This window comes from Thamnophis sirtalis, unplaced genomic scaffold (genome assembly GCF_051295495.1).
Source record: "Thamnophis sirtalis isolate CommonGarterSnake01/CBP01778 unplaced genomic scaffold, rThaSir2_p1.2 scaffold_8, whole genome shotgun sequence".
Lineage (NCBI taxonomy): Eukaryota > Metazoa > Chordata > Lepidosauria > Squamata > Natricidae > Thamnophis > Thamnophis sirtalis.
Genome location: NW_028261388.1, coordinates 80,602,077 through 80,629,315, shown reverse-complemented (window position 1 = coordinate 80,629,315; position 27,239 = coordinate 80,602,077). Strand labels below are relative to the sequence as shown.

The following is a 27,239-nucleotide window of genomic DNA, read 5'->3' as shown; positions in this document are numbered from 1 at the left end:
TATGAAAAAGAAACATCAGCTGCTGTATAGCAATAGCAGTTAGACTTCTATACCGCTTCATAGGGTTTTCAGCCCTCTCTAAGCGGTTTACAGAGTCAGCATATCGCCCCCCACAGTCTGGGTCCTCATTTCACCCACCTCGGAAGGATGGAAGGCTGAGTCAACCTTGAGCCGGTGAGATTTGAACCGCTGAACTGCAGATAACAGTCAGCTGAAGTGGCCTGCAGTGCTGCACCCTAACCACTGCGCCACCTGTCTCCACTTCCTTGCATAAATTCTGTCCACATCCCCATTATTATATTTAAGATTTCAGACCATTATTAAATAAGTGTGTGTATGTATGTATGTATGTATGTATGTAAGTAAGTAAGTAAGTAAGTAAGTAAGTAAGTAAGTAAGTAAGTAAAATCTTTATTACGGTCAAAGACCAGCAATACACATTAGTTTTTTACGCTATATTAAAAAATACTCACATTAAAATATAATTAAAAAGTATTGACATTAAAAGTGGATAATAACATTGTGGTCCAAAGATTGTTAAAGGAATGTCCAGATAATTGGTACAAGATGGTGCTATACTTCTGTAGCCAATTTTTGTCTTATGGACATTGCAGCAGCACAGAACTTTTGCCACTGCAGACGTGGTCACCGGGTTAGTGTCCTGGAGGAGAAAGCCTAGATAAAAATTGTCTGCCCTCCTTGGCAATCTCTCTAATAAGGGGAGAATATATGCAGACCTACAAGCTCTGTTATTAAGTGTATATATTTCTTAACTTGCAGTTCTAACTCCTTTGAAGCCTTGTTTTTAAATCTAAAATTGATTTAGATTTGTCTATTTTCGTTTCCTTTCATTGAATTTCTCTATGTAGGGATTAGATTTGGGGGGAAACCCTATTTTCAGTAAGTCTGCCTATTTGTCATTCTAATTCTTTTTGATCTTTCAGTAATTACTAGTATTTTAATGACTTGTAAAGCTATAAAGGAGGGTAAAGATTTGTGTGATAACACCCTGGTGTTTTTTTTCCCCTTAATCCAAAATGTTGAGCCATAATACAAACTTTTTCAAAGCCATTACTACAAATATAAAGAAATATAAGACAATGTGAAGCCTCCACAAACAGTTGTGGCCAAAATTTCTCCAATAGTGATATATGTAACTTATTATACAGTCTGTTTTAGATCATCAAGAATTAACTGTCGCCAAAAGAAAACTATATTTTGCTGTTCTTTACACTGTTCCAGTGCTGGGTTTCAAAAAATTTTGGAACCTACTCTGTGGGTGTGGCCTCCTTTGTGGGAGTGGCTTGCCGGCCATGTGACCTGGTGGGAGTGGCTTGCCGGCCATGTGTTCTCTCTCTCTCTCTCTCTCTCTCGCTCTCTCTCTCTCTCTCGCTCTCTCTCTCTCTCTCGCTCTCGTCAGTGGTGGGTTTCAAAAATTTTTGGAACCTCTTCTGTAGGTGGGGCCTGCTTTCCAGGTCCACTGGTGGAACCTCTTCTAACCGGTTCGGTAGATTTGATGAACCGGTTCTACCGAACTGGTGCGAACCGGTAGGAACCCACCTCTGCATTGTTCTTACATTTACTGTTGATCTAGCATTATATTCGAGAGTTCCCTTCATCAAACTACCATATGCGTGTATGTGTGTGGGAACATACATGTAAGGATTGATCATAAAGTTACATTTTCAATGCAGCATAACTTCAAATGGTTGCTAAATGAGACGGTTTGTCGTGGTCATTTGTATTTAGAGATATACACAGACACACATCTCTAAATACACATGACCAACCATCTCATTTAGCAACCTGTTCTGAGCCCCCCTTCTTCGCTTGTTCACAAATGACAGTCAGACAAACTTAAAAGGAAATAACTTTATCAGTCCTGGCTCAAGCTGGCTGCGAGCCCAAAATAAACATAGATAAAGCCTCTGGCAAAAAGGTTACGCAGCAAAATGCAAAAACAAAACTCTTACAGCAAACCAGGTTTTCAGGAAGCAAAACCACTTCTCCAAGTGTCCCTTTGAATCAGGTTTACAGAAAGCAAATCACTTATCCAAGTGCCTCCCACGAACAACGAACCACGGCCGATGAACGACGTTGACTTCTGCAACTAAGGCGTGGCACCACCCTTCTTTTATCTGCAGAAGACGACACTAACGAGCAACAGCTGCTCATTATTCCTGCATCCCGACTCAACTCACAGCAAACTTCTTCTGAGTCACAACAGCAACCATTCAATGTTATGCTGCATTGAAAATGTAACTTTATGATCAATCCTTGCTTTTATAACCTGGCACATGGTCTCTGCAGGCATGTATTTGCTGTTTGGGCATTTGGCAACTAGAACCCATTTTTTTATGACCTGTCATTTGTGTACTTCACAACTGGCTAATCAAAATTGTCAAGAACTGTCCAGATACATTGGAATGCAACTTTTGAAATTTCTAGTGAAGATCGAAGTAAATGGGAGGATGCTAGATTGGTGAACATTGAAGTCAACAGCTGATAAAAGGAGCCCAGGTGCTTCTTAGGGATTTAGGCTTTTAGACAAAGAAGTGGAGTATCAGCCTGTGAAACCTAAAAGCTACTTTTGTTTTTCAAGTCTTTAAAAATCACAGATTGCTGTCTTCTTCTGCCCAATGAGATGACTTAGCATGCATTTTGATGGTGATGGTGCACCTGCTGTTGAGCATCCTTGCAATTTTGCTCATTAAGACTCCTGTAAGTAATTCTATGTTTATTTTACTATCTGATGCACATGGTAACACTTTGACACCAAGTTGGATGTTGATATTGTTTTTTTTCCCTTTGAAAATAGCTAAATTATTATTATTATTATTTTGAGGAGGAGGAGGAGGAAGTGGAGTGGATTCAGAGATACATTTCTCAAAATTTAGAGAGTATTATTAGTATTATTTGAGAACTATGGAAGATTTATTTTTTGTGATACAGGCATGTTGGACCTCCATATAACTTGGGGTGCTGTGCAAGAGTTTGTGCAGCAGCTTGATGCAACAAAATTAAAATTGGTTTTCCTGGACAATAGCAATAGCAGTTAGCAATAGCAGTTAGACTTATATACCGCTTCATAGGGCTTTCAGCCCTCTCTAAGCGGTTTTACAGAATCAGCATATTGCCCCCAACAACAATCCGGGTCCTCATTTTACCCACCTCGGAAGGATGGAAGGCTGAGTCAACCCTGAGCTGGTGAGATTTGAACAGCCGAACTGCAGAACTGCAGTCAGCTGAAGTAGCCTGCAGTGCTGCATTTAACCACTGCGCCACCTCGGCTCGACAAGAGTTAGAGAGGTTAGAGGAAGGTTATAAAAATACCAGTGGTTACTCCACTGTTGTGGGTCATTACAACATTTCCAAACGACCAACAAGATCGCACAGGTTGGGCCTCCTCCGGGTGCCGTCGACCGGACAATGCCGGCTGGTGGCCCCCTGGGGGAAGGGCCTTCTCTGTAGCTGCACCGGCCTGTGGAACGATCTGCCCGTGGAGATCCAGACCCTTACCACTCTCCCAGCCTTCCGTAAAGCCACCAAGACCTGGCTGTTTCGGCAGGCCTGGGGCTGTTGATCAATATCCAGCCCCACTTAGACAGAATGGATGGTGTGCAATTTTAATAACTGTATCTTTTATCTTTAATTTTTTAAAATGCTTTTTATCTTGCCTGTAAGCCGCCCAGAGTCCCAAGGGAGTGGGCGGCATACACATTTTATTAAATTGAAATTGAAATAAATACAACAACATTTGAATTATTACTCTCGGTATTTATTTATATTTTACCTGCCTAAATCCAAGTTATTTTTTTAAGCTTCATATTAAGCTGATATGCTAACTAAAAATTGTTGGGAGTTATTCTATCTTCTAGCAGGCTGCGAAAGTTTCATTTAAAACAATGTGGTTTAGGATGCAATTTGTTATTGTTTATGAGTCAAGGATCCAGTTTGGGAGTGACACTGCTGAGATGCTTGTGTAAAACGGTTCCACCACAAAACCGCAGTAGACTAAAGCGCGCTCGACAAAAGCGCGTACGTGACGTCATCACAGCGCGACGAAAACAGCACGCTGTGAGCGGGAAACTTAAAAATAACGCGAAAACCTTACCCTAACCCCCCCAAACCTAACCCTAAACGTAACCCTAAGCCTAACCCTTAACCTAACCCTAAACCTAACCCTATACCTAACCCTTAACCTAACGCTAAACCTAACGCTAACCCTTAACCTAACCCTAACGCTTAACGTAACCCTAAACCTAACCCTAACGCTTAACCTAACCTTTAACCTAACCCTAAACCTAACCCTTACCTTTATGTGAATCGGCTTGCTGTAAAAGCGCTTTTTAAAGCACCCTTTTTTCCCACTGTCGTATTTGTCGCACTGCTGATGACGTCAGGTACGCGCTTTAATCGGGCGCGCTTTAGTGGACCGCGGTTTTGACGGGTCACGGTGTAAAACACAGTCTCTCTCCCTCCCTCCCCCCCTCTTCTCTCTCTGCTAATTGCATAATTTGAGACTGGGAAAAGGAGTAATAGGGTAGTACAGTTTAAGAACTTTTGATTTAAAACGACACAACGTTGCAAAAGTAACATCCAAAATACCATAAATCTACTTGTGGGAAAATTAATCTTCCTGTAACTTCCTTTGAACTAAATAAGAATGTTTTTTTTTCCCCTTCATCTGATGTATTTAAAAGGACTATCACCAAAAGTAAAAACGGGAAAATATTTAATGCAATATTCTGTTGAAGCTTTTCAGATGCACCAATAGGATTCTGTGTTCAGAATATCATGTATTCTTATTTAAATTATTTAAATTGATTAGGAGCTCAGCTGCTCTCGATTAACTGAACATCCAATGTAGAGCACGATCAAATATCCTAAGAGTGGAACATCAGGGATTCCTTTCCTTTCTCTTTCCAGCACTTTTTCTGCATTTTTCCAAATATACTATAGAGGTGCCAGTGCTCTGGTATTGATTTTGAGGTTATATTAAAGTTAAGTGTGAAATCATTTTCCTCCTCATTCCTTGGATGGAAGGCATTTTATTGTGCCAAGAGGTTACTAGGGCAACATTATTATATTTATGTATGTATTTTGGTGGAGTATTAGCTGCTTTCTTAATAAAATCTAATTTTAATTCCCCTTTAAGGTTTTGCAATCACCAGCAAAATGCATTCTAATCTGGGAGGCAGCAATCTGTTAGAGATTTTATAGTCCAAAGGAGTAAAGGTATGTCTTCAAATTATTTCCTTTTGAGGATATATAATTTGGAGTACTTGTAATGTGTTTAAGGAGTTCCCCCTCCCTATAAATAAATAGATAGATGATAGATAGATAGATAGATAGATAGATAGATAGATAGATAGATAGATAGATAGATAGATAGATAGATGATAAATGGATGATATATATATAGATAGATAGATAGATAGATAGATAGATAGATAGATAGATAGATAGATAGATAGATAGATAGATAAATAAATGTGTGTAGGTCTTTGGTTATTCGGATTTCTCCCGCGTAAAATTGGAAGTGTCTTGGCGACGTTTCGACGAAGTCTCATTCGTCATCTTCAGGCTGGTTTGCTCGGCTTGGTGCTTCCAGGAGCAATGTGAGATCTCGGCTGTTTCTTCCTTTTAACCGCCAGTGGGGGTTTGAGCTGATTGAGTGGGAGCTTGGCTGTGTTCTGATTGGGTGGAGGTGTGTTCTGATTGATTGGGGGTTTGTGTTTCATGTAAGGATAGGAGGGGTTTAAAGTGGCTACTGGTGCAGTTGTGGTCTGGCTTCTGGTCCTTGGTCGTGCCTCATCATCAGTGTGGGTTTCAGTCTGCTTTCTGCGTGGATGTGTGGTGGTGACGTCCTGTGTGGCTCTTGTGAGTGTGGGTCTGGTGTCATTCCTCATGTTAGGGACTCGTTTGTCAATAAGGGCGGGTTTCCATCAGAACACAGCCAAGCTCCCACCCAATCTGCTCAACCCCCCACTGGTGGTCAAAAGGAAGAAACAGCCAAGATCTCACATTGCTTCTGGAAGCACGAAGCCGAGCAAACAAGCCTGAAGATGACGAATGAGACTTCGTCGAAATGTTGCCAAGACACTTCCAATTTTATGCGGGAGAAAACACGAATAACCAAAGACCTACATACTAACACCTGCGAAAACCTCAGAAAATGTGTGTGTGTGTGTGTGTGTGTGTGTGTATATGTATGTATGTATGTATGTATAAATAAAATATATATAAATAAAATGGTTATGCACCCTTTGCAAATAATTCAGAAGCAGTTGAAAAATGAGATTGCTACTTTAATTTAGAATAGAGTAGAGTAGAGTAGAAATATGTGTTTTCCTAATACCCGTTACACATGGATTTAAATGAGGGGATCGGGAAAAATTCTTCAATAAGCTGGAAGAACTCCAAATTATACATACGCCTGGGGGGAAAAAAAGATGGGTCTGCTTTAATTGTCACCCAAGTCGTCTCTTTTTTGTTTTCAAGTTTGGGCAGAAGCTTGAAAAATGATTCAGTTGCTTTAATGAGCCAAAGAGGAGGTGCTGCATGAGTTCTGAAGCCTTTCTTCCAAATCAGTTTTGCAGTCCTGACCACCTTAATTGACAACTATTGCCTGGGAAAAGCTGCCTAGCTCCTCTTACTGAGAAAGCTATCTCTATGAATTCAGTCTTTCCTGTTACGTGAAGTGTATATCAATGTTGTTGCAGTGAGGAGGACCTGTACCGTGATGCGGATGAAATAGAGAGAGAGAAAGTGTTACTTGAGATTGGGACAGATGCTTCAGGTACATTTCAAAACTATTTCTTCATGGTGTAAGGCCTACGCTGGATAATGCATAAATCAACACCTAGCACTAGTAGATTTTACTGCCCTTCAAAATCAATGTTTTTTTCTTAGGGCAGCTTGCAAAATAAAAATTTGGAATAAAGACAAGAATTACATAAAGAGGGCCAAACAAATTGAATTCCACAATGTGTTTCCCCGAAATTATGACATGTCTTGATAATAAGACCATGCCATATTTTTCTTGTGGGCAAAAATATACGCCCTCCCCCAATAATAAGGCCCCTGGACAACTCCCCCCTCCAGCCAGGCAGAGCGCCACTCACCAACCTAGCTATCCCAAAGGTGCAAAGCCGCAGGAACCCGAGGGAGGGGCGCAAAGGCGCTCACATTGCTTGACGCCGTTGGGATACCGCTAGGTTGGTGGGTGGCACTGTGCCCAGCTGGAGCGGGAGGTTGCCGGGCAGCTGCTCTCATGAACAGCCACCTGGCAACACCCCTTTCCAGCCAGGCAGAGCGCCACTCACCGACTCAGTAATATCCCAAAGGCACTAAGCTGCGTGGTGCTGTGCCAGCTGGAAAGAGAGGTTGCGGGAGCACTTGTTCTGCCTCCAGCTTGCGTTCCTCCCTGCCTCACTATGCCCAACTCTCCCTATAGGGCTGGGCCTGGGTGCTGCCGCCGCTCTGCTGCCGCTGCCATGCTCCGAGCATAACCGACTTCCAAATTCCGGAGATCCGCTTCCAAGTCAGCGGCAGCTGCTGGAAGACTCGGCAGTGGATCTCCGGAGTTTGGAAGCCAGTTATATTCAGAGCATGGCGGCAGCAGCAGGGTCGCCGCAGCAGCGGGACCATGGCAGCGCCGGTGCCCTGACCCAGCCTTGTAGGGAGAGTTGGGCATGGTGAGGCAGGGAGGCACGCGAACTGTAGGCAGAACAAGTGCTCGCGCAACCTCTCTTTCCAGCTGGGCAGAGCGCCACGCGGCTTAGCGTCTTTGGGATATTACTGGGTCAGTGAGTGGCGCTCTGCCCGGCTGGAAAGGGGCGTTGCCGGGCCACTGCTCATGAGCGTGGCTCATGACGGCTTTGTTGCGCTGCTGCGACAGCGCAACACAGCCGTTTGCCTCTGATGCTGTGCCCGGCTCTTTGGGCGCCTGCTCGCAAGAGAGCCGCCACCCAGCAACCCCAAACCAATAAGCCCCCCTCAATAATAAGGGCCAAGCAAAATTTGGGGGTCAAAACAAATTAGACTCTGTCTTATTTTTGGGGAAACACGGTAATAAATAATAAAATAATAATTAGATTCCTATGCAAATATACAAGGCGTACTGAATTGGTCAGTAGTTTATCTAAACTATATCATCATATTAGAATTTGTCAGTATCAGAGAATAAGTTACAGAATAGAGCTGGAAGGGACCTTGGAGGTCTTCTAGTCCAACCCCCTGTTCAACCAGGAGATCCTATTTCAGACAAATGACTGTCCAGTTTCTTAACAGCAGACTTAACAGCACTCAAAGTTACTGCACTTAAAAATGTTCGCAAGTCATGTGTCAAACTTGTAAAAAAAGTTTAGAAGAAAACAATCGATTCCAACATTTTATTTGATTTATATTGTCGATGACCTTAATACACCATGTATATTTAATACTGTTTACAAATGACCACTTTGCAAGGCTGTTTCAAAGAGGTATTTCATGCAAATATTCAATACTGGGAAAGCACTTTTTCAAAGATCCGCACAGCTGTCATTCAAAGCACTCAGTTCTAATTAGCACTCTTGATGCAAAATTTACGTGTGCATACACGTACATAAAACATTGCAATGTTTAAATGAGTAATATTGAAATTGGAATTTTTAAAACCAGACACTGGATTTTTATCATGGAATGCTTTTGGGTGAATGCACATTTATTTTCTTATTTGTTGCATCTATGCGCAAGAAACACTTATACTAGCAAATGAATGGGAAGACGTAGAATGGGAACACATTTGACAGATGAAAAGTGTGCGTGTTTTATTTCAAGGAGGATCAAACAGTCAAGATTCAGGGAATCTGCAAATGATGGGAAAGCTTTCCTATCTCCATCTGCAGGTGGAAATTACATTTAAATAAATGTGGAGTGGAGTTTTCTGATGTTTAACTTAAAACGTAACTTTCTTGTCTTAATTAAATTCAGATTTTCTAGAAAGTAAACTAAGTATTGAACCTGAAGTAGATATCATGGATTATTGCCAAGAAGAATGGCGAGGAAACACGTCGCAGGCTGAATGTATTCGCAAGGTCTGTTCTGTTTCTCTCTGTAGGGAATTTCTCTTTTCAGGATCGAAACCCAGATTGTTCTTTTCTTGAAAACATAGTAATAAATATAGACATATATAGTAATGAAACCTCAATGATTAGTATTTTTCTTTTAAAGACAGTGTATAAATTGCTTATCGTGTTGTTCTTTGCAAGATTGAAACATTAAGTTTATTTTTGGAAGTTGTAAAAGATATGGCCTTTAATTTAATCTAATTTATATGGTCATTTCGTACAAAGATGCAGTGTAGGAATTATTATTGCATGCAAATAGTTCAAGGTGGAGCCAGCTCTTCTCATTGTCAGTAAGTAAGTAAGTAAAATCTTTATTACGGTCAAAGACCAGCAATACACATTACTTTTTTACACTATATTAAAAAATACTAACATTAAAATATAATTAAAAAGTATTGACTTAAAAATGGATAATAATAACATAATGATCCAAAGATTGTTAGAGGTATGTCCAGATAATTGGTACAAGATGGTGCTATACTTCTGTAGCCAATTTTTTTCTTATGGACATTGCAGCAGCACATAACTTTGCCACTGCATATGTGGTAACCGGGTTAGTGTCCCGGAGGAGGAAGCCTAGATAAAAATGGTCTGCCCTCCCTGGCAATCTCTCTAATATGGGGGGGAATATGTGCAGACCTACAAGCTCTGTATAGCTCGCAGTGTAATAGAACATGTGAATTATCTTCCACTTCTCCTTTACCACATATACAAACCCGTTCTGCTATAGGTGTTCTCTTATACCTGCCCTGGAGGAGTGCTGAAGGAAGAATATTAAATCTGGCTCTGAATAAAGCTATCCTTTGTTTTGGGGGAGATCAAGTCATTTAGATATCAGCTCTTCTCATTGTGATGCTTCAGTGTGGCTTATGTTTGCAAAAGATGCAGTCGTGATTGGATTCCTTTTTGTTAAGACTTGAAGGAGAAGTTTCTCTGAGTAGACGAGTTATAAGACGTTAATTATTTAATTTTATCTAGCTGCCCAATTTTAAAATTGCATCTCTGGCCACCTGGAGGATTTAAACACGCAGAAAAAGATACGGCATGGATATGAAAACCAATGAAAGCCAGTACATAAAAAGACATAAATTGAGGCCAAAGCATTTTTCAAGAGAGGGAGTTTGATATAGTGGTTAAGATACCAGGTTTATAAACTCAGAGTCTATGAATTCTTTGAGGAACAAAGCCATCTTGAGTGATCTTGGGCCAATCACTCTATCTCAGCCCTAGGAAGCAGACAATGGCAAACCACTTGTGAAATCTTACCCCCCCCCCAAATATGTATGTATGTATGTATGTATGTATGTATCTATGTATGTATGTATCTATGTATGTATGTATGTATGTCTGTATGTATTTAAAGTCACAACCCCTGGTATGCCCCAATTATGGGAGGAAGCTAACTGCTTCCATTCTCTGTCCATCGGCTCGTCACAAGAGACCATCCAGACAGAAAGCCCAATATTTTACTGTTGCCTTTGTTACATTTGTGTAGTATTTGTGCTGATAAATAAATAAAGGGAGACTAGTATAGATCTATTTCAAGCTATTTAGCTCTCATCAGCTAGCCACACCCTTACTGGGATTCGAACCTGGGTTATATTACATATTAAGCAGATGTGTTTACCACTAAGCCACAGGCTCTGATCCGTTATCAGCTGAGCCAGGGAGAAAGGTATATATTTAAAGTCACAACCCCTGGTATGCCCCAATTATGGGAGGAAGCTAATTGTATACGTAAATATAGTAAATATATACGTTTCTCCCTGGCTCAGCTTACTGCTTCCATTCTCTGTCTATCGGCTCGTCACAAGAGACCATCCAGACAGAAACCCAATAATTTTACTGTTGACTTTGTTACATTTGTGCTGTATTTATCAGCACAAATACAACGTGTGTGTGTGTGTGTGTGTGTGTGTGTTATATTTGTGCTGATAAATAAATAAAGGGAGACTAGTATATATATATATATATACTAGTCAACAGGCACACGTCCATCCAAATTTTAAGGCAGGGATGCTATTCCAGGTGCAGTGACACAAATGCCATAGTTTTAAAGAGGTAATTTGAAGCATAGATCTTGGGGGAGATGCAGACACAAAGTTGCCCTACAAATAATCCAGGCTTGTTCTTGGCATCTTAAGAATTTTGCAGATTTGAAAAATATAGGAAATGGCTAAGGCATCATAAAGAATTACTATCAGTTTTGAGTCACATAGTAACTGAGAATCAAATCTTGCTTTTAATATGTAAAAATATAACTCCGGGGGTTTCCAGTTTTGGAAGTGGGTGGGGATTTTTTTTTATTTCTTATTTTTTTTAGCAATTGTAATTCTACTTGAAGCGGATAGTCAAAATGTAGAGCAATGTTTATCAAATTTGGCAACATTAGGATATGCAGATGTCAGCTACCAGAATTCAGAAAAAACACGGATGTAGACCAATTATGCAAGTTAGCTATAGAGCAATTGTTCAAGTAAAATATTTATCTATTTATCTATTTATTTATCTATTTATTTATCTATTTATTTATTTATTTATTTATTTATTAATAAAATTTATAGGCCGCCCAATCTTGAAGGACTCCGGGCGGCTTACAAAGCAAAAGAAAAGGCATTAAAAATAAAAGAAAGACAATTTAAAAACATCACACATGCACTCAATCTGAATGGGGCTGGACCTCAACAATGAGGTCAACAGCCCCAGGCCTGCCGGAATAGCCAGGTTTTAACAGCTTTTCAGAAGGCCATGAGAGTGGGCAAGGCCCGGATCTCTGGGGGTAGCTGATTCCAAAGGGCCGGAGCAGCCACAGAGAAGGCCCTCCTCCGGGCAGCCGCCAGCCGACATTGTCCGGCTGACGGCATCTGAAGGAGGCCCACCCTGTGGGATCTCACCAGCCGCTGGGAGGTATGTGGCAGTAGGCGGTCTCACGGGTACCCTGGTCCTAAGCCATGTAGGGCTTTAAAGGTAATAACCAGCACCTTGAATTGCGTCCGGAGACCAATAGGAAGCCAGTGCAGCTCGCGGAGGATAGGTGTAACGTGGGTGTACCTTGGTACACCCAATATCGCTCGCGTGGCTGCATTCTGGACTAGTTGCAGTCTCCGAACACTTTTCAAGTATGGGAGCCAATTTGGTCTAGTGGTGAAGGCACCAGGCTAGAAACCAAGAGATTGTAAGTTCTAATCCCACTTAGGCATGAGAACCGGCTGGGGTGACTTTGAGTCTCTCTCTTAGCCTAACTCATTTCAGAGGGGTTGTTGCAGACAAAATAGGAGGAAGAAAGAATATTGGGTATGTTTACTGCCTTGAATCTATATGTAAAAAATAATAAAAATGGGATTTTTTAAAAAAGGATTAGAAGGAGTCTTTCTGTATCAGGCAAATCTCTCTGATCAGAAGTGCTTATTTACAGCCTCATCTTCTTCCATAGCCTAGTTCGCTCATCATCCCTTCCCAAAGGTGATTGGTGATTCCCAAATCTTGTTTTGTCATAACAAGATTGTTTAAACTGTTACCAACTTGAACAGATATCAAATTGCTGCTTTATCTTGGCTTGTTTAAAGATTAGAGTTGAGCTTAGAGTGAAGCTCAGGTTTTTCTTCATGTGGTTAAATGAAAAGTGTCATTATCTTATCTTCACGTACAAAAAGAAAAGTTGAAGGAGGAGGGGAAGTTGTGATTCTAAGGCCTCTCCGGCTTCATTTCCAAATTGGGTCAAAATCGGGAATTAGATTATTCTTTACGATTGTATAAATGGAGCTGTAACATTAGTAGCAGTCTTTCCAGGGTGTTGTGGCAGGATTTGAATTTGTACGTGACCCGTCAAATGCGGGCCCGACAAAAGCACGCCGACAAAACCACGGCGAGAAAACAGCGAGGACGAAATCGCGCCCACAGAAGCGCGCTGATAAATGCGCGCCGACGAAAGCGCGATTAGGGTTAAGGTAAGGGTTAGGGTTTTACGTTGTTTTCGCGTTGTTTGTTGATGGTACACTTTCGTCAGCGCGCATTTATCGGCGCGCTTCTATGGGCGCAATTTCGTCTTCGCTGTTTTCTCGCCGCGCTTTTGTCGGCGCGCTTTTGTCCAGCGCGCATTTGTCGGTGAACCGAATTTGTATGATGGTAATGATGCAAATGTCTACAATTCAGTCAGATTTTGTAGATTGCCAAGTCTCACAAGATTTCAACCAGTTCTAAATACTTGTTTTATTTCATATTATTTCGGGAGGGTGTCCAAACATGACATTTGGGGATTCTATGGATGATAATAGTCATAGCGCATGTATTCAGCAACAAGTTAGCCCTTATAGTTTAATGGGTGATTGTTAACTTCTGGCAAATGTTGAGGATTGGCTTAGAACTCTAGGTAACTTCTACAGTTTCAATATTATGTTGAGTTAGGATCATCTAATCTGTCCGAATATGATTTTTATTTTTAATACAGGGCTATGAAGCTGTTTCACATAAATTTATTTCAATAAGAAGAGTGCGAGGAGATAATTATTGTGCCCTCCGGGCGACGCTATTTCAAGCCCTCAGCCAAGCTTGTCACCTTCCTCAGTGGCTCCAGAAAGAAGATCTAATATTGGTAAGCCTCAGATTCAACCACTTTATTGCATAGGCAGACTTAATATCATTTCTGCTTTGGAGTTTTGTTCATCAGCCCTATATGTGTACTGGAATATTTATGCATTACAAAAACCTTTAGATGGCATTTTTAATATTCTTAGGCTTCTGGGAATAAGAAACTTAATTAAAGTGTGATACATAATTGTTCTGACCCCCCTCGTCCCACACCAACATACACTCTGAGCCAGAGATAAGTTAACGGCATTTAATTAACAGACAAACAGGTCCTTGGCAGCAAACCGGCACAGACAAGCTTGGGCAGCAATAAACACAGATAAGGCTTGGCAGCAATCCAGCCTGCCAAGCTCACAGTAATGCCCTCCGACATTCAATCCTGCGTTGACTTCTGCAAAGGGGCGTGTGCACAAGGAGTCTTTTTATAGTCTGGAGAGGAGCCTAATGACCACCAGCTGAGTACAATTACCTTCTGTAACTGCGCAACTGTTCCTGATGCCTACTAGCTCTTCGATGGCGTGCATCCAGGAACAACTCACTGCTGGCGTTTGGATCACTCTCCCTTGTCTCCTCCCCACTGGTCCAAGGCTCAGGTGCCTCCTGGTGGCCAACCAGCCTCTTTGCGCCCTGCTCGGAGTGAGAACCCTGTCCAGGGTCCTCCACATCCTCCAGAGCCGACTCATAGGGCCCCTCGCTGTCGGAGTCTGGTGGCAGCTCCAACGGCTCCTGCTGAGCCACAACACCTAATCATTTTTTTCAACTTTCTAACACATGTTAATATTTAATATCTGAACCTTTTAGTTACCAGAGAAGCTGATGGTCAGATATGAATGGATCACTCAGTGGCGACTGAGGCACACATGGCCAAGTAAAGTGGAGAGCCTGATGGATGAAATTAAAGATTGTTTGATGTTACTAAAAAGAAAGGTATGAGAAATGATGTATGAAAATAAAATAGTCGCACATTAGCAGTCTTGTCTGTGCAACTTGATGTCAAAAGAGATAAAAAGTAAAGCGTGTTGGAATTAACTAGTTCCATAGTTAATTAACTGGATTATAATTAATTATATTACGTATTGAACATAATTGGGTGGCCCTTTGTTATATGGTAATGATTATATGGTTGTTTAGATCCTCTTCCAAATGTATATTTAGTTAGTAATACAATCAGAATTTTGTAGTATCTTAAAGAGAAACCAGTTTATTATTGCATTTCATCCTAGTAAACTTGGTGTTTTTCTGGATTAATAAATCTGCAGTAAGTACATTATTAAGGGAATGATTGTCAGAGAGAGATGAAATGCAGAAAGTACTGGTGATTATTTCTTATTTATCATGGTTGCTGTCCAAGTAGTTTTGGATGATCCTACAGCCACACTCTCATTGCTGAGCAGAAATATGTGTGCCTCGAAAAAACACTTGCGCTCGTACCACAGATTGGACATATTGATGAATCCCAGGGTTTTTCATAATGGAATCTACTTTAAATTCCTTGTGTTCAAAAAAGATTACCAAATCTACTTGTATTAAGTAGTAATTACATCAGTTCCTCTTGTCATCAACACCCAAAAGATAAAAACCCATTATTAGCTCTTCTACTCTCCATACATCTCTTTCTTCTACCTCTCTCCTAACTCCTTTCTTCCCTCCAGCATCCTTTCCTTCTCTATTTCCCCTTCCTTTCTCCTTCTCCTCTCTCTACATTCCACTCCTCCTTATCCTCCTCATCTTCCCCCCTTACCCTCTCTCCTATCCCTCTCTTCCCATCTTTCTTCTATCTTCTATTTCCCATTCTTCCTCTCATTGGTGTATTTCCGCTTTTGAGCAAACTCCATTCTATGTTGATGGTATTATACTTCCATAACAATATACTTAACATATCCTAGTTTTAAAGAAAAAATAAGAGAAGACAGTATACATGTGCAATCATATTACATTAAAATCTAAATAAATATCACACTTTTGATTACAAATCCACATCCATGTATTGTTTTGTACAGAATCTAACAATGTTATCCTGGGTTAAATGCAGTTGGGCATTGCTGATAAATAATGGAATATATTGGAAGAGAAGAATATCCTTCAAAGTGAAATATAATTCAGAATGCTAATCTAAAACTCCTTATTTTGATATTTAAAACGAGAGAATTTATATGCAATACATGCATATTAAAAAACCATGTTTCCACAAAAATAAGACAGGGTTTTATTTTCTTTTGACCCCCAAAATAAGCACTTGGCCTTATTTTCGAGGAGGTCTTATTATTTTTGAGGTGCAGGAGATGGGGAGCTGGCTGTCACCTCATGGCTGCTGCTGTGTTGCAATATTTTCAGGAGGACGTATTTTCGGGGGAGAGCCTATTTTAGCGTATGCGCTCAAAAGCCCAATTGTGCTTAATAGTCTTATTTTCGGGGAAACAGGGTACATGCAAATGTTTATCAAAGCTAATCTTAAATTTAAATGTTAAATAATTTTTGCAACACATATTTCTGCATTCCATCATGATAGGTCAAGCTGTCATTAACGATATGGAGTTCCTTCTTAATATATAAGGCACATGCCTTTTTAATAAGAGATATATTTCATAAAGTAGTTATAGTTGATCACGACAATTCACAATAATTGGAGAATGATAAATTGCAATTGGAAGGATTTTTCCCTCCTTTTCTCCTCTGTTTGGACATTTTAAATAGCTTAATTCATGGATCGGAAATGAATTCATTAGCATATTCAAATAATATTCAAGATGATTAAAGATGTTAAGTAGTTGATGGGCTTCAAAACAAGGTCTGAATACCAGTTGTCTCGGTTAGAACGTGACCCGACAAATGCGCGCACAACAAAAGCGCGGCGCTAAAACCGCGACGTCATCAACGCAACATCATCAACGCACTGACAGAAGCGCGATTTAAGTTCAGGGTTAGGTTCAGGGTTAGGTTTATGTTTACAGCGCGCTTCTGTCGCCGCGCTGTTGTCGCCGCGCTTCAGCGCTCATTCGTCGCCGCGCTTTAGAACTCGCGGTTTTGTCACCGCGGTTTAGTCGGCCGCACTTTTGTCGTTCGCCCTTTTGTCGGTGAACCCAGTTAGAAGGATCTCAGTTAGTTTCATTAGGAGCATCTTTTCATCCCACTTATGTTTATTTCCTGTTGTAGTGGAAAAATATGAGTGACATAAAGACCTTTGTAGAGAGACAAGCAGCCTGTGATGAGCTTTTCAGAAGCGAAGAAGAAGAATACAAGCTGTATGAAGCAGTAAAGTTTCTTATGCTGAGCACTGCCATTCAACTGTACGAAGACAGTGAGAAGGGCAAAGAGGTCCCCGTATTCTCTTGGCTTTTGTTCGCTCGAGACACATCTAGCAGTCCTTCTCAATTAATGGAGAACCACTTGAATCAACTTGGCCACACGGGAGGTCTCGAACAGGTGAGCACAATTCTTGTATTTATGGAACCGACTGTTTTAATTCCTACTGTAATGTTAAAGATTAATCCAGTGCAGTCAATAGCTGTAACAGAATCTGGGAAAGACCTTGGGAGAATGGGTGAAAAGCCATGCTAAGAGAACAGTCAGATAAAAGACAACATAGTCTGCAGATTGATAGTGGGCAAGGTTCAGAAGACACACACACACACAGACGTGTTGTAAAAAAAGGCTGCAAAGGAGAATTGTCCTTTCAGGTTTACCAGATTATGTCAATGTAGCTTTACCATAAAGTAGAATTAGCTCATCCGGCTGTGATTCCTGTCTGGTTTTATCTAATAAGGCCGACAATAACTTGGTTTGGTTTATTAGATTTATATGCCGCCCTTCTCCCAAGGACTCAGGGCGGCGTACAACATTAAAAGAAACGCATAATACAAAACTTAAAAAAAATATTAAATAGAATATCCCAAGCAAACCCAATTAGAATTGATTCTTAAATCAGTGTTTATTTTAACCTTGTAATACCATAAGTAGGTGCGCCATTCAAATCTTAGTTCACGGTCCTTTAGTTCAAGTAATTTCTTGTTTTGGAAAGGAACAAAATCTTTTATCCACTGCAAACAGAAAAACACTTTCAGATCTAGTAAACTCAAACTTCCTCTTTCTTTCTTTAGCTAATTCTTCCTTTTATATGCCACTACAACTCACAACAATCTAGTTTGTAGGTTTATTGGATTTACATGCCGCCCTTCTCCCAAGGACTCAGGGTGGCGTACAACATTAAAAGAAACACATAATACAAAAGTTAAAAAAAATTTAAATAGAATATCTCAAACAAACCCAATTAGAATTAACAATAACATTTCTTTTTAAAAAATTCGAATTAAAATTAACAAGGATCAATAATTTATTTTGTTTTGTTCAGGCCAGGCTGGCTTGCTGGAAAAGCCAACTTTTTAGGGCGCGTCGGAAGGACCGGACAGAAAGTAGGGGGGTAGGGGGGCTGATCATCACCAGAAACCAAACTAAGGAGCTGCCAGAAATTTGTACAGCCATTGGCCTAGTTCATGTGATAACCTCTTGGCTATGCTATAAACACCTGCCCTTTCTCCATTCCGTCCAATAAGGGGGGGAAAATTAAATTATTTAAATACCAAATAATGCCACCTATCTGTAAAATATTCCCAGACGGTATTCAGTAGAGATCACTTCTAATCCAATTAAATAATTAGTTCCAATTCCATTCAGAAAAAGGATACATCTATGGGTGTGTCCAGGTCACTGGATAATTCCATATACATTTGATTTGATGATTCAGTTCAACTTGCCAGTTTAGCCGGATGGATCTGGAGTCTCTATCGGATGAGCCCGTGATCTGATTTTTGGATCAGTGTTTAAAAGCACCACTAATATAACATAAATATAAGCTGAAAGAACATGATAGTGGCCATGAGTTATATAATCAGATGCCGAATAGAAGTGTCTTCTGCGTACATCTGAGATAGAACAAGGTTGGCTTACGGTGCAATTCTGCTGGGATGCTGTTCCAGAGAATGAGCACCACAGGATAGATTCCAGGTATGAAAAGTGTTGTGGCCCAGCAGGAGCCGTTGGAGCTGCCACCAGATTCCGACAGCGAGGGGCCCTATGAGTCGGCTCTGGAGGATGTGGAGGACCTGGACAGGGTTCCGACTCCGAGCAGGGCGCAGAGAGGCTGGTTGGCCACCAGGAGGCGCCTGAGCCTTGGACCAGTGGGGAGGACACAAGGAGAGTGAGCCGGAAACCAGTAGTGAGTTGTTCCTGGATGCACGCCATCGAAGAACTACTAGGCGTCAGGAACAATTACGCAATTGCAGGAGGTAATTTCACTCAGCTGGTGGTCATTAGGCTCCTCTCCAGACTATCAAAAGGCTACTTGTGCACACGCCCCTCTTTCCAGAAGTCAACACAGAATCGAATGTCGGAGAACTTTGTAGGAGCTTGGCAGGCTGGATTGCTGCCAAGCCTTATCTGTGTTTATTGCTGCCCAAGCTTGTCTGTGCTGGGTTGCTGCCAAGGACCTGTCTGTCTGTTAATTAAATGCCGTAATTTATCTCTGGCTCAGCGTGTGCTTTGGTGTGGAACGAGGGGGGTCAGAACAGAAAAACATACCCAAAGTATATCAAGTGGTCTAACTAGAAGTCTCCAATAATTCTGTTTCCAGATTAAAACCTTGTAATTACATTTCCAAAAGTTTACACGTTATAGCAAATTGATCGCAGTGCAGTTCCATCTAATGCAATATTCAAGGTGGCCATGTGCACAGAACAACAGTCTTCACGTTGAATGTAGTTTTTATTCCTATTTTCACACCGTACATGCAGGCAGCCCCTCACGGAGAACAAAATAGCAATCAAGATGTGACATTGTGATGTTGGAGTCACTGCAGCTAAGTGATTTCTGTCCGGAATGACAATAGGTGGTGTATACACTCAGTGTTGTAAAAGATGTTAGTGTCATCACAACCACCTGGATCCCTTGAAGCAAGGAGTTCTAGGAGTAGTCTGCAAATTCGCGACCCGACAAATGTGCGCATGACAAAACCGCGCTGACAAAACCATGGCACTAAAACCGCAATGTCATCAACGCACGCCACGACATCATCAGCGCGCCAACAACAGCGCGCCGACAGAAGCGCGTTTTAAGTTAGGTTTAGGTTTAGATTTACAGCGTGCTTCTGTCAGCGTGCTGTTGTCAGTGCACTTCAGCGCTCATTCATCGGCGCGGTTTAGCACTCGCGGTTTTGTCACCGCGGTTTATCGGGCGCGCTTTTGTCGGTTGCCCTTTTGTCGGTGAACCTGCACCGTTAAGATTCAGGAACTGCACATTCTCCGAGTCTTTGTTTCAGTAGGCTCAGTTTCTAGTCCCCATTCAGTCCATTGTATCAGACATTTTGGAACCTGCATAATGTGGTTCTAATTTACATGGTAGTAGTTGATAACCCGGCGTTGTCCAGGTATTTATTTATGGGGGGGAATGTAATTTCCAATGTTGGATTTTCCCTCTTACCAGAGGGAGACCCCTTGTGGAGTACTGTGAAGTCGTTACCATGGCAACTGCACTGGGCTGTACAGTAGAAGCCATTTTATGGCAGTACAGTAGAAGCTATTTTAAGGCACATCAGGCTGTATCTTAACAGAACGCGCACCCCGAGGGGTGTTAGGGGTGTCTTACCCCCGCAGTATTTTTTTTCCAGAGAGTAAGTCATCTGTGTACTAAGTTTGGTTGAAATTGCTCGAGGCGTTCCAGAGTTATGCTGGAACACACACACACACACACACACACTTGCATAGTACAGAGTCAACATGCTGATAATGCTGCTCTAAATCTCTTCGTGACTTCGAAGGGGGGGGGGAATGGTACATGTAACAAGATGATACCTTGTTGAAATCCCTCTCAGGATTAGAGATTTTAAAAATTGTCCAAAGGCTTATATAACGTTGAGTACCAGAGCAAAGAAAACTGCCTGGCACAGATTTCTGCACTTAAAACGTGCCAATGAAGATCTTTCTGCATATATTGCAAACCCATTGACAGTGGGTGGTATGCTGGTTACAAGTCAATAAGGCAGATCATCACAAATCTTTACAGAGATTAAACTGTAGAAGAGAGTATATTACCTTGGAAATATCTTAGTTATAGCCTTGTTGAAGAATCGTTCCTTCGTGTGAGGAAGGAGCAAATATTTGAAGAGTGGTAATCCTAAAGCATTCTCTCTTGCCACTAGTGGGGGGGACTTTGCATGTTGTTGTTCTGGTCCTGAGCGGTGGAGGGCGCGGATGCTCTCAGGAGCTGCTGGCTGGCGGGCCTGCTTTATGCATTCCCTCCCATTCCCCTCATTCCCCGGACGGTCAGAAAGATAGTCAGGGAACGGGCCCAGATCATCCTACTCGCCCCCTACTGGCCCAGGAGACCGTGGTTTGCAGACCTGGTCCAGATGTCGGTCTCCCCACCATGGAGGATACCTCGGGAGGAAATCGTCCTGTGTCAGGGGGTCCTGGTACATCCGGAGCCCCAGTGGCTTCACTTGACGGCCTGGCACTTGAGCGGCAACTCCTGAGGAGCGCTAATCTGTCAAGATTTATACAGGACCAAGGTTTCGGTTCACCAACAAATGCGCACTCAACAAAAGCGTGCCGACGAAACCGCGGCGAGAAAACTGCGAGGTTGAAATCGCACCGACGAATGCGCGCAGAAGCGCGCCGACAAAAGCACACCAACAAAAGCGCACCTTCAAGAAACAAGTAATAACAAGCTAATAACCCTAATCCTAAACCTAACCCTGAACCTAACCCTAACCCTTACCTTAACTTAAATCGCGCTTTTGTAGGCACGGTTTTGTTGGCGCGTTGTTGTGGGCGCGTTGATGTCATCGTGGTTTTCTCGCCGCGCTTTTGTCACCGCTCTTTTGTCGTGCGCACATTTGTGGGGTCACGCAAGGTTTCTCCTTCAGTAGTATTAGTAACAGTTTCTTATATCAAAAGTGAATGTAAATTTTCTTAAGAAAGCAAAGGATTAGAATATGAGTATGAAATTTGTTTTGCCAATAGATTGGCATGATTGGCTGGAAGTAAAAACGAGCACAAAAAGAACAGGCATGCCTAGTACATTTAACTTAACCAAGGTGGCGCATTGGTTAGAGTGCTGTACTGCAGCCACTTCAGCTGACTGCTATCTGCAGTTCGGCGGTTCTAATCTCACCGGCTCAAGGTTGACTCAGCCTTCCATCCTTCCGAGGTGGGTGAAATGAGGACCCAGATTGTTGGGGGCGATATGCTGACTCTGTAAACCGCTTAGAGAGGGCTGAAAGCCCTATGAAGCGGTATATAAGTCTAACTGCTATTTTCTTTCCCTTTGGGTAGTTAATCTGCTTTCATACTTCGTATGAAAGTACCTCAGAGTCATTATTCAATGTTTGAACATCAGTGTGTTCGTGCTTTTTTGAATAAGAGATATCAGAGCATTGTTTATGAGTCCCCTTTTTTTAAGTGTAGGAATTGGTTGCCTTTAAGTGTCGCATGGTTTACTAACAATAGTTTTATGTACTATGAGGTTATTTGGGGTTCTTGTATGAGAGCCAGCCGATGAGAACGGGAGCCAAATTTTTGCATTCTATACAATTTACAGCTAGGTGGAATTTTAAAGGTCACCCCATGAGAAACTGTTCTAATTATATTCCTTGGCAGTTACAAATAGACCCGTGAGTTTGCAGTTTCCCACTCGTTAAAAAAAATGATTGAGGGCTTTGGCCAGGGAGAACGAAAAGTTAAACAACACGCAGAATCGAAAGCCTGACAAAGAAAAACTTGAGGTTAACCAAAAAGCGTCAGTGGAGTGGAAGATCAGGCGCTATAAAGAAGAAGCAGAGCTCCAGTTATAGAAAAACAAATATCTGGGTGAGAAGACCCAGATGTAGAAAGGTCTCCAATCAGATTGTTAACTGAAGGGGGAGTTGGCTTTCCGAAGTTCATAAGAGTCGTAATAGAATTTAAGGTAGTTAGCTTGATGGCCGCCAGATGTTGTCGGGGTAAAATTATCAGTCTTTTCTCCTTTAGCGAACTGCACAGAGCCGAGGTGGCGCAGTGGTTAGAGTGCAGCACTGCAGGCTACTTCAGCTGACTGCAGTTCTGCAGTTCGGCTGTTCAAATCTCACCGGCTCAGGGTTGACTCAGCCTTCCATCCTTCCGAGGTGGCTACTGCTGTTGCTATTGTCCAGGAAAACCAATTTTAATTTTGTTGCATCAAGCTGCTGTACAAACTCTTGCACAGCACCCCAAGTTATATGGAGGTCCAACATGCCTGTATCACAAAAAATAATCTTCCATAGTTCTCAAATAATACTAATAATACTCTCTAAATTCTGAGAAATGTATCTCTGAATCCACTCCACTTCTTCCTCCTCCTCCTCAAAAAAATAATAATAATAATTTAGCTATTTTCAAAGGGAAAAAAAAACAATATCAACAGCCAACTTGGTGTCAAAGTGTTACCATGTGCATCAGATAGTAAAATAAACATAGAATAGGCTACTTCAGCTGACTGCAGTTCTGCAGTTCGGCTGTTCAAATCTCACTGGCTCAGGGTTGACTCAGCCTTCCATCCTTCCGAGGTGGGTGAAATGAGCACCCGGATTGTTGTTGGGGGCAATATGCTGACTCTGTAAAACCGCTTAGAGAGGGCTGAAAGCCCTATGAAGCGGTATATAAGTCTTAACTGCTATTGCTATTGCTTAGACTGATGGGAGTTGAAGTCAAAATAGCCAGAAGATACCAAGTTATTTATCCTTGCCTAAACTATACAGGGATGGTTTCTTCTTGGGACCAGTCATAAACTTAACTATATCCACATATAGTAGGGCAAGGTGCAGCCTTGCATGCTTGACACTGTGTGTGTAGCTTCCTACCTAGATCAGCAGTCCGAAAGCATGGGGAGAAAACTTATTTACCTTTATTCAATTAAATCAAAACGACCTCAACATTTGCCTCTTTATAACATCAGATTTTGTTCTCCCTCCCGTCACTCAGGTTGAAATGTTTCTCCTCGCCTATGCTTTGCAGCACACCATCCAGGTATACCGATTGTATAAGTACAAAACGGAAGAATTCATCACTCTTTATCCCAATGACCCCGAAGAAACCTGGCCCATGGTAACCCTTATAACAGAAGATGACCGACATTACAATATTCCTGCCCGAATGTGTGAAGAGACCAGTTTATAAGCAATATGATTCCCGTCCAGTTATATAAAACTGAATAAATGATGTAAAAGCAAACTTCTTAGTTGGTAATATTATTTGGATTGTGACGGTTAATTTAACAACACTTTGGAACATTGAATTCAGTTAGATTTACTCCCAGATTGGTCAATGCTTTAGAGGTAGAGGGCATCAATTGGTAATAGGTATCTCATTGTTGATCATATTGCAATCTCTCCTCTTTCTCTCCCTTCCACCCACCTCTCCTTACCTCTTTCTTCTTCCCTTGCCTCTCCTCCACTCTTCCTCTTCCCTTCCTACTATCTCTCCTTCTCTTTCTCTCCCTTCCACCCTCCTCTCCTTTCCCTTCCTTCTTCCCCCCCTTCCCTACTTCCTTCCTCCTCTCCTTCTCCTTCCTTCTTCCCTTACCTCTTCCCTACTCCTGCTCTCTCTCTTCCTACCCACTCTCCTTCTCTTTCTCTCTCTTCCACCCTCCTCTCCTTACCTCTTTCTTCCCTTACCTCTCCTCCACTCTTCCTCTTCCCTTCCTATGATCTCTCCTTCTCTTTCTCTTCCTTCCACCCTCCTCTCCTTTCCCTTCATTCTTCCCTTCCTTTTCCACTTCCTTCCTCCTCTCCTTCTCCTTCCTTCTTCCCTTACCTCTCCCCTGCTCTTCCTCTTCCCCTTCCTACCCTCTTCCTCTCCCTTCCACCCTCGTCTCCTTCTCTCTTCCTTCCTCTTCCTCTTTTCCTCTCTCCCTTTCTTTTTCTGTTGTTATAGGTGTCACTTTCAAATCTCAGTTTATGTTTTCTTGGGGATGGTATTTCCACAAACCCAGATACAGTTTCATATCATTTCCTTTTTTTCTCTTTCGTTCTACAGTCTATATGCCAGCCATCGTCCTGATTTGTTGGCTTGTTCAAAATAATTCCGTCTGACTACTTTAATTTTCTGTGCTAATTCCTTTTGAGTTATTAAATTGATCTGCCTACTCATTTGTGTTGATCACATTGCAATTATAGTATCATCTGGGGTCAATTTTTACAGGAGGAATTGTACCCCAAAAGCGGGGGGGTGGGGTGTTGTCCATTCCTCCAATATAGAACCGCTGAACATTGTTATTTGGGGGACTTGCCAGTAGGTGTCACTGCAGGAAAGAGAGAGACTTATATGAAAAGTTCCTCGTGGCCTTCATAAGATAAGTTTCATGAAATTTCCATTGGGGAGCTCATGTTTAAAATAAAGCTTGTTTTCTTTTACGATTGTCTACTTCAGTCTATAAAGTGTGACTAATCCAATGCACAGAATGGATTATCAACACAGCAACAATGGCTGCTTGTTCAAATGTTTGCCAAGCTGCCCCCATCCAAACGTGCATAATCCTATTTTGTAAGGATGAAATCATCGGCACTGAAATCTGTTGTCTAAATCCCGAGCGTATGAGGAGAATTGGCAATAATGGAACCGGCTCATTGGAAGGGCAAAACTATTATCTTTAACTGTTTCAAGGAGATGGATCCAGAGTGCAAGAGACTTGAGTTTTGGAGCTTTACAAATTCTCCTTTAGATAAAACAATTTTCTTCTATAAGTGAATTATTTTTATAAGCATTCAAACCATTCAATATCTGAATCAAGACTTACAATTGGATTCTTTTTCCTCTGTATAATTTAAGATGATCTTGCTGGTTTCCTTTACAAAAAAACTCTGGCTTTTTTTATAAGCCATACAAGGTCGTCATCAGTGGTGGGTTTCTGCTGGTTCGCACCAGATCAGGCAAAGTGGTTGATGAATTTTACCAATCCGGTGAGAGGAGGTTCAACCGGTGGACCCGGAAGTAACTTTTGGAACGCCTGTCCCGGCCCTGTCACTCACTCGCCCGTCGCAGCTCGCTCGCTCGCTCCCCCGCCCGTCCGCACTAAACTAGGCTAGCCAAGCCCACCGCTCACTGATTGGCTGGAGTCCAGCCAATCAGTGAGCAGGCTGGAGGTGACCCGTTTAAAAGTGGCGCCAACGGCCAACATTCCTCTCTTGTTCCTGAGCTGACAGCTTGCTCATCGGTCCTCTCTTCGCTTCGCCTTCCAGCAGCTTGCTGCTTCCCTCAGGTAAGCAACTAAGCATGAGGGGGGGCGGTGGGAGGCTAGCTTACGTCTGCTCGTGAAAGCCGCAGGCTGGCGTATGCCATGCGGTGGAAAGCGGGGGGTGGTGGTGGTGGCAGCCTAGCTTTTGCGAGGGAAGACCTAAGTTCAGGCCTTCCCTAACGAAAGCCGTGGGCTGGCATACACCACGCGGCTGAAAGTGGGTGGACGGCGGCGGCAGCCTAGCTTTCGTGAGAAAAGGCCTAAGTTCAGGCCTTCCCTAGCGAAAATCTTGGGCTGGCGTACGCCACATGGCCAAAAGCCCCCCGCCCCCCCCTCTCCAGCCTTGCCTGGATGGGTAAGCCTGCCAGGCGGTGTGCCTAGCATACCGACAACCCTTGTCCCTCCAGTGTTCCCTGACCTGCAGCCTTGCTGTCTGCCTACTCCCTGCTGCATCCATCCATCGCATCGGAGAGCTGCTGATTCCGCCTGCTGGTAAGTTACTCCCACACCAAAATACTCCGAGCCAAAGATACTTTACGGAATTTATTAATAGACAGACAGGTCCTTGGCAGCAAACTGGCACAGACAAGCCTTGGCAGCAATCCAGTCTGCCAAGCTAACAATACAGTTCTCCAACATTAGTTAATGCGTTGACTTCTACAAGAGGGGCATGTGCACAAGCAGTCCTTTTATAGTCTGGAGAGGAGCCTAATGACCACCAGCTGAGTGCAATTACCTCCTGTACTTGCGCAACTGTTCCTGATGCCTGTTAGCTCTTCGGTGCCAGGCATCCAGGAACAACTCCCTTGGCCCCTTCCCACTGCTGACGTCCGGATCACTCTCCCTTCTCTCCTCCCCATTGACCCAAGGCTCAGGCACCTCCTGGTGGCCAATCAACTTCTCTGCGCCCTGCTTGGAGTCGGAACCCTGACCAGGGTCCTCCACATCCTCCAGACCCGACTCATAGGGCCCCTCGCTGTCGGAGTCTGGTGGCAGCTCCAACGGCTCCTGCTGGGCCACAACAGAGGGGTAATATTTTTATTTCTTTTTTTAGCTATGTAGCACAAGTAGTCCTCAACTTACAACAGTTCATTTAGTGATGGTTATAACAGCACTGAAAAAAGTCACTTATGACAATTTTTCGGGCTTACAATCTTTGCAGCATCCCCATGATCATGTGATCAAAATTCTGATCCTTGACCACTGATTCATACTTATGACCACTGCAGTTTCCCAAGGTCACATATCCTTTTGCAACGTTTTGACAAACAAAACCAATGGGGAAGCGAGATCCATTTAACA

At 42.4% G+C, this 27,239-nt stretch overlaps 1 protein-coding gene across 1 annotated transcript in view; it reads left to right on the top strand.

Moving 5' to 3' along the window:
* Window positions 1–23,935, top strand: part of OTULIN (OTU deubiquitinase with linear linkage specificity) — a 29,482-nt gene extending 5,547 nt beyond the window's left edge. The window contains exons 4-9 of the mRNA XM_087721982.1: window positions 6,726–6,802; window positions 8,977–9,080; window positions 13,561–13,704; window positions 14,502–14,627; window positions 16,854–17,123; window positions 23,687–23,935. Of these exons, the coding sequence (XP_087578108.1) occupies window positions 6,726–6,802; window positions 8,977–9,080; window positions 13,561–13,704; window positions 14,502–14,627; window positions 16,854–17,123; window positions 23,687–23,881 (916 nt within the window). The 3' untranslated portion in view covers window positions 23,882–23,935. The remainder of the gene's footprint in view (window positions 1–6,725; window positions 6,803–8,976; window positions 9,081–13,560; window positions 13,705–14,501; window positions 14,628–16,853; window positions 17,124–23,686) is intronic.
* Window positions 23,936–27,239: the final 3,304 nt, after the last annotated feature.